At 37.9% G+C, this 13,260-nt stretch overlaps 1 protein-coding gene across 19 annotated transcripts in view; it reads right to left on the reverse strand.

Moving 5' to 3' along the window:
* MIER1 (MIER1 transcriptional regulator) overlaps positions 1-13,260 on the reverse strand; it is a 60,753-nt gene that overhangs the window by 46,969 nt on the left and 524 nt on the right. For 3 of the 19 annotated variants that reach the window (XM_045981548.1, XM_045981640.1, XM_045981618.1), the window contains exons 2-3: positions 12,266-12,366; positions 9,487-9,560 (exon numbers count right to left, since the gene is read on the reverse strand). In XM_045981548.1, the coding sequence (XP_045837504.1) occupies positions 9,487-9,560; positions 12,266-12,366 (175 nt within the window). Of the gene's footprint in view, positions 1-8,047; positions 8,229-9,486; positions 9,564-12,265; positions 12,367-13,009; positions 13,096-13,176; positions 13,199-13,260 lie in introns of those variants that run through there. The other 16 variants (XM_045981629.1, XM_045981610.1, XM_045981635.1 and 13 more) reach the window with 14 other exon arrangements.

Raw genomic sequence — 13,260 nt, forward strand, 5'->3', positions numbered from 1 at the left:
GGGTTTTGAAGGGTCAGGGGTGGGAGGTTGGGGGAACAGGTGGTGGGTAATGGGGAGGGCACGTTTTGCATGGAGCACTGGGTGTTGTGCAAAAAGAATGAATACTGTTACGCTGAAAAAATAAATAAAATGAGAAAAAAAAAAAAAAAAAAGGGTTTCTAGGTTACTTAACATCTTTTAGTCAGAGCTACATATTTCCAGCTCAAAATGGATTTAACCACCACACAAATTATTACAGAGCAAATCAATATTTTGTAGTGTTAATTCACTTTTATGTCATGCAATTATACTTTATTTCCCAAGTTTAAGAACAATCTCTGCCCAAGGCTACAGCACTGATGACTATCTTCATCTGGTCCCAGGTTTGCCATCCACAAGTAGCCTCAGAGTGCTGTTTTTCCTTTTAAGTAAACTTTCAAAATGATTCACAGGGCAGAAACAAGAAAAACCAGCATTTCTTTCAGATTAGGAGTTTAACAGAAATGGCTCTTTGAACATTTAGGTTTTTTTTTTTTAAGCACTCTAGTAATTATTCCACTTAATAGTCTTATAAAAAAGGAGTTCCTGATTAGAAATATTATCCTATAGAAGAATAAAAGGCACATTTACACTGATGTTAGATATTGGCAATAATGAATATACTGGATGGTGAATGGTGTCTATAGTCTGTAAAAGGCCTCAAACAGCACTAAATGCCAGTACCATACTGACTGTTGTTCTATGGGTAAAGTTATCTATCACTTTAAAGTTCTGAAAAAGATCCCAAATATTCTCCAGTAATTAAGATACCAAATGTTTACAGGACCAGTAGCATTTGTAAGCTTAGCTGGCTTAAAGTAGAACACCCATTATTCAAAGATAGCATTAATCATTTTACGTCAGAAATACTGGAATGTTTCAAGCACTGTGTTTGACTGATGTATACCTAGATTAGGATGGGGGAGGGGAAGTGGGATTGTTTGCCTCTGGACATGTATTTTAGTATTTTATGTGCAAAATAAAATTCCATTATTTCAGTTTGGGGAGGATGAGAGTGATTAGTTTATTGAAAGTTAATTCTATTCAATTAAATTAAAAATAAAGCTTCTAGAAACCTGGCATTTGAAAAGTTTATACTATAAACATTACCTTTGTCCAGCTAACAGGCAAAACAATTATTTTTCAAAATAAGAGTTTAGTATCATAATGCAGGAAATTTCAGTATGAAATGAGAACATTTTTTATTTAGGTATTTAAGAGAATAGCAGAACCAGCTTACAATGATACAATACTACATTTTTTTCAAATGAATAAGTTACTTGATCATAACTATATACCTGGCAATAACATCTGCTCTGCCTACCTATTTCATAGATTAGCAAACCCAAGAAGAGATAGTGACTTGATCAAGCTTCCATGGTAGGTGATGAAGGTGGAACTGAAATCTAGGACCTGAATGCTTCCATATCTTCCAAGGAAACAAATATATTAAAAATGTTTTCTCTTTACCTCTCTCCTTCCTCTCTTTCCTCCCCCTTAATTTCTCTTTCTTTTTAAAATGGGCGCCTGGGTGGCTCAGTGGGTTGAGCCGCTGCCTTCGGCTCAGGTAGTGATCCCAGAGTCCTGGGATTGAGTCCCGCATCGGGCTCTCTGCTCAGAGGGGAGCCTGCTTCCCTCTCTCTCTCTCTCTGCCTCCCTCTCTGTCTACTTGTGATCTCTCTCTCTGTCAAATAAATAAGTAAAAAAAAAAAATCTTTAAAATGGTTTTCATCTGTTCAAAGCATATTTAAAATGTGGCTGCAAGTTGTCATCTGTCACGTCAGACTATTATTTATGTTTTGTAAGAAACTGGTATCTCTAAGTATCTCTAACAATACTCTCCAGGAAAACCTGAAATATCTACTATTAATGACATAGTAAACTGAAAGGGGGAAGGAGGGGAAAAATAAAACTAAAGCGGGTATTCATTTCTAACAGTATCTATTTTAGAAAAAGCACAAACTATAAAATGCAAGTAGTAAAGAATTTTCATTGGAGATTAAAATATATTTAAAATGCACTCATACTGGGTGCCTGGGTGGCTCAGTTGCTTAAGCAACTGTCTTTGGCTTAGGTCATGGTCCTGGAGTCCCAGGATTGAGTCCCACATTGGGCTCCCAGCTCAGGTGGGAATCTGCTTCTCCCTCTGACCCACTCCCCTCTCATGCTCTCCCCCACTCTTTCTCAAATAAATGAATAAAATCTTTAAAAAAATAAAAACAGGGGCGCCTGGGTGGCTCTCAGTGGGTTGGGTCTCCGCCTTCCGCTCGGGTCCTGATCTCAGGGTCCTGGGATGGAGCCCCACATCCGGTTCCCTGCTCAGCAGGGATCCTGTTTCCCCCTCTCTCTCTGCCTGCCTCTCTGCCTACCTGTGATCTCTCTCTCTGTCAAATAAATAAATAAAATCTTTAAAAAAAATAAACAAATAAAATGCACTCACACATTATCAGTAGAAAAACGAGTTTGTTTAACCATTCTAGTGATCATTTTGCTAATATAAAATTACCCTACTGATAATGCCTAAAAAAGCATACCAAGATATATCTATAAGTCATTACCATAAAGTGGTTCAGAACAAAAGGTTGGAAAAAAATTTTAATGTCTATCATTTAACTAGTTAGAAATGAAATACAAGTCTTCCAAATAGTTAAACATATTAATCCACTAAAAAGAATGAGAAAAATCTGTGGTGAATGAGAAAAAAATAAAAAAACCATATATACATATTTACTTACGTATATATTAGAAATGAAAAAAAAAGTATAGAGGAGGGGGTAAACTGGACTGGAATACACATGAAAACTTTTTTCTCCAAAAGTATATACAAGAATCTGTTAACAGTAATTACCTCTAGGGAACAGGTAGGGGAGAGAAGGGTTTGTTTGTTTGTTTTCATTTTGTAACTTTCTACACTGTTGGAATTTTCTAGCCACTTGTTAGCATTACTGTTTTGTTTTTTAAAGAAAGTCAGTGGAGATTATTCTGTGGAATTATTGGCTATTATTAGCTATTTTCATTTGCTTCCTCTACTTCCAGATTTTTAAGAAAACTTAGTAATCGCCACTTTTTAAAAAGTATGTAATTTAGAAAAATAACCTAGTTTTCTTTTAGGTGCATACATAAATATCTGAGATGGAAAACATAACACTAGACAGTCACACAGAGTATGAGTAGGCTAAATCAAATTAAAAAATGAAATTGTTAACTTCTATACCTTCACCCATATATATGACTTAGCTGTTCAAGATGCTAATAGCTGTAACAAATTCAATGCCTCAGATTTGTTCAAATGTTTCACTTTTGTGTTTTTCTAGAACATGGTAATCTAGAATAAAGTAGTAAAAGCATGAAGTAATCATTAGATTCCTATAGTCCAGGCAATCAAAGCTATTTTCAATGAACATAACTGTCTGAAATAATTTCTCCCCTCAAACCAATTCCATTACCATTTCTTTGTTATCACCATTTACTTAATAATTTAGACACTAAATCAGAGATTCTCACAGTTACGGGGGCAGAAACCAGAAAGGAGTTAGAGGCCCTTCTCCAGGTGGAGAAGACAGGGGGAATTGTGTTCACCATTTCTCTTCCTCCATATAAAACTAAGTCACTTATTTCCCCTGAGGAATTCTGGGCCATAAAAAAGATTAAGAAAATCTTGGTGGTAAAACTAGCAAACTAACTACAAAAATAATAATTCAGAGGATGAACTGCTATTATTAAATACTAGGAATTCTGAAGTCTAGGCCCCACTCTTAATTGTACCACAGCCTAAATGCACAACCTAGGACAATTAGACTTCTTCTAGTTCAATTTCCTCTGAGATCTAAGTTCTTTACTTTTAATATGATTTCCTCAAAAGACATATTACTACTAAGGAATACTTAGCTAAAAGGATGGGATATGTTTAACAGCCTCTTCTAATTTTTTTTTTTTTTAATCTAGGACTTTTGGAAAAAAATGATCTCTATTTGCAAAAATAGAGATGGAGGGTGCTACTTTATGAATTTCCTATCTACACAAACATAATTTTAAGACATTCTTAAAAGTCATAGAATAAGTCAAAGAGAATGGGTCCCCAGTGATGACCAGTACTTTAACAGTTTAATCACTGCAATGAATTTTGAAAAGATTTGTGAATCTTTTGAAATATACAGGGACTCAAGCTAACACTCAAGCAAGAAATTTCTATATAGGTGATTACTTTTCTCTTTTACTCTTAAGTTTCTTGCTTCAATGGCAGTGTTTTATTTCTGATTTGAGAAACTGATTAGTCTTCTGTACAAAAAGTCTCTAAAAGTAATCCACTTCTGTATCTCCTCCAGCTAACCTTTCCTACGTTACCAAGCACTTTATCACTCCTTCTGAATTAACTTTATTAGACTTTCATACATTGGTGTTCTTGATTACTCTGGATAAATCCTAAATACACTGAAGTATAAATATTAAAAAAATTCATTACCACTACAGAGAATTATTTAAGGCCTAAATTCATTGCAGAGAAACAAGTTTTGCTTACAACTGAAATTAACAATATCAAGAAGAGCAGTCAAGATGATCCTATTTCCTTAAAAAATTAAATCCAAATAAACTAAAAACTACTAAGCAGTCTGTTTTCAAGAGAAATAACAAATAGATGCAATAGTAAATAAATAGATTATGTATATCATTTCTGAAAATTTTTAAATACTTAAAATACGAAAAGCAAGTTCATTAAATTTTCTTCTCTTTATGTAACAATACAGCATAGGTGAAAAGATAGGTCTTGCACTATGTTGCGGCTTTTTTTTTCCCCTGGAAAAGAAAAGTCCCTTCTGTGTTTACAAACTCTGAAATAACAGACAAATTGTTCATTCCCAAAGGTCCCTACACTACATTCCTTACAAAACCCAAAGGATCAACGATTTCTTCCTCTTACGCTTTCTTTCTTATTGCCGCTATAAAACTGCAACTACCCTGTAATTTCCTTCTTTTAAGTGTGACTAGGAGAACCTCCTTTTAGAAGGTTGATAAATAATTCTAAGGGATAATAAGTAATGAGAAATAGTACCAAAAACTATTAAGAAGGGGAGTATGCACCATTTCTTTTAGGCACATTAAATATGTTTTAAATGTTATCACAATTTGAGGAACCATTAAATACATACTTCCTACTGCCTAAGATGATCAGATCAAATATGAAAAAAACAGTATATTCTATTTACATCTAAATCAATTTGTATTCAAGAATTAAACGTTTCTCAGGGAAAAACAAGGTCAGGGTCATTCTCCTATGTAAAAAATAACAACAATAAAAAAAACCCAGACACATAATATCTACATTTTTCTCCAGAGACATATTTCCTCAATAACCTGTTTTCCCCTCAGATTTATCAAATAAATGTATATTGTTGCTTTGCATTTTCTGTTATTTCACCAGTTAGCTTCAATGTTCAAGTCTACTTAACCAAAAGTACAAGAGCACATTTGATTTATTTTACCACATACTTTATATTGGCATCATAAAGAACAAAACTCCCGAGAGCTCACACAATAGAACTCTATACACCATGCACTACCCCACCTAATTTTTTAAAATGACTAGTCTTTAAAATCATCCTAATTACTAAAATATTGAGATCAGAAAAATACAAATTAATTTTACTTTTCACTTTTTCACTTGCTTTAGATTTTTTTGTGGGACTTAGATGAAGAAGGATCCCCCGTTCTTCTTCCAAATTCACTAAAAATAAAACCACTGGAATTATAAAGGACAATTTTTTAAAAAAAGATTTTAGGTTACTAAATAAATACACTAAAAACAAAGCTCAGGGTTTCTCTTCTTCTTCTTCTTTTTTTAAGGTCTTCTCTTCTCGAAATTGAACTATCCATGCGTTCCGACTGAACATGAGCGTTCCATTCTCCAAGTAATGCAATTTTTAAGAAAACTAAAACATACCCTTGAAAATATTAGTAAATGATTACTGACTCAAATACTGTTTTTCCTTTTATATTAATGCAATCATCTTTAACTTCTAAAACAAGAAAAAAATTAATATACTACTACTTACATATTAAGTATTCAGTGTGCGAACAGTTAAAATTTATAGGTGAACTTTCTTAAACCTAAATCTTACTGTATTTGCAAACTAAGTTATTTTCCTTCTCTAATAGGTTGCCTTAAAATATGACCACAGAACTTAAAGCTCAAACCACTGTGAGCAGAACCACCAGAGAAGAAACTTTATCCCCTATCACACTGTTGCTTATTTAATAGGCATTCACTGAAAAGGGAATCCACTGAAAACTATTTGACAAAATGTAGATAAATTAAGCCACATATGACCCCCTTCCCTCTCTTACATGTGAAAAAAAGAAACACTTAAAATCTTACCAGGACTAAAATTGTTTCAGCCCAGTCGAATGAATCCATTCACATTTGAAATACAAAGTACTATGTTTTCTCCAATCTATATGCCTTGAAATACAATTCTTTAACCACAAAGAACAAAAGAAATGGAAATAAACCTAAGATCTAAATTTAGTTTTAAATCAAAAGTATTAAATGTTTTTAAAAAGATTACTGGCAGCAAAGAGTCCTGCTATAGTGAAATCTGCTCCTTTAATAGCAAATACTCCACTACATTAATATAAAGTCAGTTTCCATAGGGAAAGCAGAAGGAGCACCCCTAAAAGCATCTGCACAAAACAGCTAACTTTAAGATCCCTCTACTCAACAGGTACATAAGAAGCGTCAAAAATTAATATTTTTCCATAATCTACACGGTTTCTGTATCCCAAGGCTTAAGGAGGAGATAATATGGTATTGCCAACTAACTCACCACTGACTTCATTTAGCAAATAAGGAACACAAAAATTGAGGGCTGGATGATTAAAAAACAAACAAACAAAAACCCTATTCCTGAATCTGTTTTGGGGTGTCTCCGAGACCATGAAAATGGTAATTCATACAAGGAAATGCCTTAACAATCATTTAGTGAGGCTCTGACTCAAAGAAGACTTAAAACTCCAAATACTATCACTTCTTGAACTCCAGGGGTAAAGAATAACGGAATTCTAATGAAGGTAAGGGGGGGGGGGAGTATTAGAAAAAATCAAATGTGTAAAGGTTTAAATCACTAAAAAAATTTAAATCTCCAGTGGCACAACACTAAATTCGAAACAATCATTAAGAGTGGTTGTTCGCCACGATTTGAAGCCAAAGACGTAAAACAATTGCCACCGAGAAAAAGGGGCTTTGGTGACTCGTTTACTGGAAAAAGAGAAAAAGAAATCTTCCACAAGGGGAAAAAAATTAGAAGAGAAAAAACAAAACAAAACAATAGTCTTAATATGAAGGGGGGCGGGGGAAATGCCTGGAAAGTAAAGAGAGGGAAAGGTAGAAAGTAACTCTTCTAAAATGTGAAGAGAGAAAGAGGTTCTACCCTGAGAAGGAATGAACTGTTCGGAGATATAGGGAGACTCCCCCAACCTAAACGACCTGCCTGCGAAAGGCCAGGTTTATTTCTCCACGCAAATCTTAGCACCATCGGGAAAACGAGAGTTAAAGGCCATTCGGCCTTACGTTTTCCCCATTTAACACAGACTGGATGTCAGGAGCAAACGGGTGGGGGTGACGCGGAAGGGCGCAACAGCATCTCGGCGAAGGAGGGAAGAAACTTAGCAAGAAGAGGAAGCGGCAGCTCCTCTCTTTGCCCCTAGCACCGGCCGGTGAAGTTCCGCCACCAACGCCCCTGCCCCGCGGGCGCCCACTCCCCTTCACCCCTCTCCGCACGCACTACTACGCAGCACTCGACCCTTCAAACTGCCCCCGAAGTCCAACTACGCCTCCGCTTCCTCTTACCCCCGGACCCATCCCAACTAAGTTCCAGGGAAAGCTCCCGCCCAGAGCGCGGCCTGTTCCGGACAACAGGTGGGCAGTGGCGCCAGCAGGGCTGGGCCTCTCCTAGCCAGGCCCACTCCACTCCTCCCCGGCCAGGGCCCAGGGGCGCCCGGCTCCGGGACGGGGAGGGGGAGCTCGCTCCCTTACCTCCGCCATATTTGCCGTACTGACGGGTCACATCTCCGCGGCGGCCGCAGCTGGGTCACGGCCAGAACCCGGATGTGAGACTCGGCAACGGGACTCCAGCGGCCGCCGCCGCCGTCTCTGCTGCTCCCGCCGCCGCTGCCTCGGCGGGAACGCGCAGGAGCCGCCCGAGCGCGCCCACCACACCCCACTCCGCCCCCTCGCGGCGTCCCGGCAGAGCTGGACTGGAGGGAAAAGGCCGGCACGCGCACGCGCGGTCCCGCGGCAGCCTTCCCCGGGAGAAGCGCGGAGGGGGCGGAGTCAAGGTGGGTGTCGTGGGTGGGGAGAGGTGGGCATCTCAGCACCCGGCGCCTCCCCTGCGTTAGCGGATCCGCGACTCCAGCTGGAGAGGGCCCTAAGGGGACCAGAGAGGTCAAGGAAAAGTGCCAAAAAAGCTGCGTCCAGCGCTCACATCGCAGGGGAAAAGATACGTTATATTTTATATGTAGGCCTTTTTGAAGTGCATTTGCTGGAAAACGGATGTTGCTATGATGCAACAACGGCAACAGCGCAAAGTAGCGCGCTTTAAAAACGGCTGTCTTTTAACAAGTATCTCTCTTGGTTGATTCCTGACAGGAAATGTAAAATCCCACATCCCCGTATCTTAGAGGTCAGAGCAGAGATTAAGAAAAGGGACTGTGGATAGGTACTCTGCCATCCTCACATCTCATTTGCTTTTCCCCACACACACTTCCTGAGATGCCGGGAGCAACATAATTGTGCAACGTTTGAAATTTGCACAACTAGAGAAAATTTCAAAATGCGAGTACGAAAAAGCTGCTCTTTGATGGATCTCTGAATTGACTGCATAGAGGGAAAAGCTGCTTATGTGCAATGCCTGAAATGCCAGTAATTTGAAAATTTATTTTATAATATTGGCCCAGAACTGCCAATTGGCCTTGATGAATGAATGCACGGCCAACGGCTACAAATAACAAACATGTTTCCCTTCCATTACTAAGGCAGATACTGGCTAATGCAAAGGTGGTATTAAAACATGCACTAACATATTTTACTAAACCAGGAGTTTAAAGATCTTAATTTCAAAAAAACCGTTTTCCCCCAAATGTTCAAGGGTTCTTAATGCAATTTAAAAAATGATTACCCAAATCTACAAGTCAAATATAAAAAGTCATTCCTTCCAAATAATGTGATGCTGGCACTATAATATACTGCATAAATGTGCACATATACAATTTTTCTTTCATAGTTAACTTACAATGCAATATGGGCTGTTTTCTTAAATTATTTGTACTCCCTTAAAATTCGAGACTCTATTAAACAGTTTCTTTTTCCAAAGATTCAAAATTAACTTGAAATTCTTATGTCCAATAATAATTTGTGCATGAATAATTTGTGCATTTACAGACATATGAAGTAGCTGCTAAGTGAAAGGACATTACCTGGTAATTTGACAGGAAAAGAGTCCACACACAGTCTGTAAACCAATTAAACATAAACATCTGATGCACATTTTCTACTGAAAGAAAAGCAAGGGAAAGAAGAGAAAGGAAAACTTTAAGGTTCCCAAAACTACAAACAATTTTTACCATTAACTGTACTGTACACTATTTTCATTTTATTTTTTTAGAATACTTATACTATAAAAGTGTTTTTCAGGATTCCTTGGGGGAATAAATATTTTAGCATAGGGACACAGAGTTACCCTACTGAATTACCTTAGTCCTTCAGACTCAAAATAAAAATCATTTTCTGAAAAGTCAGTTTGTGTTTATATAGTTTTGTCTTTGAGGTGCTTGATGGAAAACAGCTGAAGGCAAAGAACAATTAATGTGCATAGACCTGGGGTGGGTAAAGACAGAATAAGGGGCCTAGAGGTAGAAACTCAGGCTTTATAATACCGTGGGGATAAAGGAGGATTGCCCATTTAACTACCAAAGCTAATATATGAAATTTAGCTAGTTCACAAAAGGAAAATTGGAAAGTGTTGCCAAAATGCAAGGTACAGGACTAACTCGCTTGCTTAAACCCATTTACTTTTTGATTCTTCAGTTAAACCTCAACAAAAAAATCCCAATTCTGATTAAAAAGCTGGGACCATGGTCCTTTAAGCTACTGAATGAATTCTGAAATTGTCAGGAAAATCAAATCTGGGACCTATTTGACGGTGTATCCCTCTTGCTGATAAATGGCTTTTAAGTTTATTAGAATTATGTATCATTTCACTAATTTTAAGTGGAATTCTCATTTGGGGGAAATATTCCCTCTACATTTTTTTCTTCCCTTTGTTGATAAATTTGAGTTCAGTGTTTTTTAAGTTCAGATATTCTAAAAATAAAGAGAAACAGCTCCAATATTTAAGTCATTAGTAACACATTACTAATGAATTCAGTATGGTTTTATTCCCATTTTATTCTCATAATATACTGTCTTTCAAAATTTTAGAAGCCACCTTAAGGAAAGCAGTCTTTCTCAAAATCTCTTGCTTATCTCCTCAGTATCAAATATGTAAAATTAACCATTCATTAGCCACAGAATCTTAGTGTTAGATGGGACCTTAGAGGTCTTTTAGTCAATTTCTACCTGGTCTAGGTAGGAATCCCTCACATGTCCCCACTACCAGGGTTTTCTGCCTATGCTAAAAACACTCCAATAACTTACTATCTGATGAAGAGGCTGCTCTTTTCAGAAAAAAACTGTTATGTTTGGAACATTCTCCTTTTTATTAAACCAGAATCTATCTCCTTGTTACCTCCATCCATTTCCCTGAGTTTTTCAGCATTTTGGATTAATTCAACAGATTTCTTCTTTGTATTTAAGTGCAAATAATCATTATACTTGGGTTAACAAAATATAAATCTTTAATGCCTACTGATGCTAGAAGACTTAAAAACAAGACATGACAGAGTTAAAGGTATGAGAAAATTCACCAATACCTACCAGCTGTTTAAAATAATTAATTATGTGATCTCCCAAATGGTATTGTTAGAACTGTATATTTAAAGTTAAACTTAAGTGTGGTTAATTCCAATCCTATGTGAGGTCTGTGGCTAATGTCCCAAAACAAACAAACAAAAATCACTATACAAAGCCTGAATAAATGCCTCTTCAGCTCCCATTCCCCACCTAAATGCTTCCTTATTTTCAGGCAAACTAACATTAACTTTCACCACATTTAAGCTTCTCAAAACTGCTGTTCTATTGGGAAATTATTTTTAAGCAATTTACTAAATACTCCATTAAAGTTATTAAACATTTTTACAGAGGGTATAATACACACACACACACACACACACACACAAACACACACCCTTCAGTTACTATTTTGCTTTTAACAAAAGCATTTTAAGGTCACAATTTTACTTCAACCAGTACTTAAACTAACCAATAAATAAAAAAGTCTCATAATTTACATATACCTAAGAAATAGAACCTTTTATTCAGTACCAATACCTGACTCAAATATAAGTACTATATACCTATACTACATAAACAAAATGTTATGCAACTCAGGAACCTCTCAGAATGCTCCAAGAAAATATTTCTAACAATTTAGACTCTAGAGCTGTTTGAATGAAAGAGATTAATGCAGCACATTTAAAACCCTAAAAACAAATTCTCTAACCATTTTCAGAGTTCATGAGTCCCTTTTGACTATTTGGTAAACTATTTACTAAAATTTTTATTTCAAAGTGTCAACCTAAACATGATATGCAAGTAAAAACTGACAAATATCTACTAATTTGGTTGAAAATACCTAAAAACCAAAATACCTAAAAAGGACGTTTCTGATAAACTGAGTTTACCTTTACTTTAGTAGGCAGAATGCAGGTTACAAAGCAGTAATGCGTAACATTCAGAAGCCCCACATCTATGCAAGAATCAGCATCATCTTTTTGTTAGTTGGTTTTTATTATTAATGCCACCCCAAAACACTTACATAGCCTTTTGGTACTTCAAAAAACAATTCGGGTTTTTTTCATAATTTTTACATAAAGAGTTTTATCCAGTGGCCCCATTTTATCAGATTATAACAAACTATTATTTTTAAAGTCCTAAGATTGTTGACATGTTATTTTTATCTCACCCAAACACTAGACATTATTGGCCCATCATCAGTTCTCAAACACTGAAATATACAGAAAGAGTAATGTAATATTTGTATTACTTGAGGGAGTTTGGATTTTCCCTCCCTTAATCTCCAAGTGTGCCCCTGCCTACCAGCATCACATCCGTCTTGTCTGCACTGAACCTCAACCAGTTGGTTCTTAACCACGTCCGAAACTCAGCCAGGCACTGGGAGAATCGAGCCACCACACCATCTGGATCAAAGGAAAGAGAGCCTCAGTAGTAACGAGACCAGAGATGATGATACCACAAGCTCACCATGTCTCTAATTCTCAGCCTGTCTCTAATTTTTAAAAAAGATGGCCAGGAATTAGGACAAGGATCCCATGACAATTTTAGGAAAACATTAATGAGTCTTGAGACATGCAATTTGTAACCGATGATAAAGGAATAAAAACGACCCAATAAATAGGTCGCCTCCTTCCGTCCATGATTGAAGAAAGAAGGTTCAGTCAACTCCACGTCATCTGGGCTAAGCGGCCTCAGTAGACGGCCAGTCTTCTAACTGCATAAGCTTTTCTGCAAAATTAAGAGTTTTAGCGTTGGAGGAAGCTTTGGGAATAACAGGGGCACGGAGAAGGGTAGTGACTCGCCCAAGGTCACACAGCAAACGGGGACCAGAGATGGGATCCAAGCCAGAGATCTTTCCACGAAAAGCTGCAAAAACAAGGCCATTTCCGGGGGGGGGGGGGGGCGTTGTGTGGCAAGGCATCTGCCCCCAGGGATCTTCCCACGGACAGGAAGGACCTCGTTCCTTCATATTAATGCCCTCTTCCAGTCTCTCTTCCCTCCCTCACTCCCCCCAAAAAGGGCCGGCTCGCCCAGGACCCCGCTCACCACCTGGACTGCGGTGCGAGCAGGAACCTCCCCAAAGGCTAGGACCGAACCCGGATCTAAAGTGGGAAAGAGGCGGAGCCACAGGGGGATGGTCAGTTTAGCCCCACCCCGACCGGATTCAGGGACCGACAGGAGAAAGGGGCGGGAGCGAACTGGGCGAGACGAACTCACACCGCAGCGGATTCCCGGCGCGCCGCGTACGCCGGGGAAGATCCGCGCCGCTGCCACCGCCAAAGCAAAAGACCGAGCTG

This window comes from Meles meles, chromosome 1 (genome assembly GCF_922984935.1).
Source record: "Meles meles chromosome 1, mMelMel3.1 paternal haplotype, whole genome shotgun sequence".
Lineage (NCBI taxonomy): Eukaryota > Metazoa > Chordata > Mammalia > Carnivora > Mustelidae > Meles > Meles meles.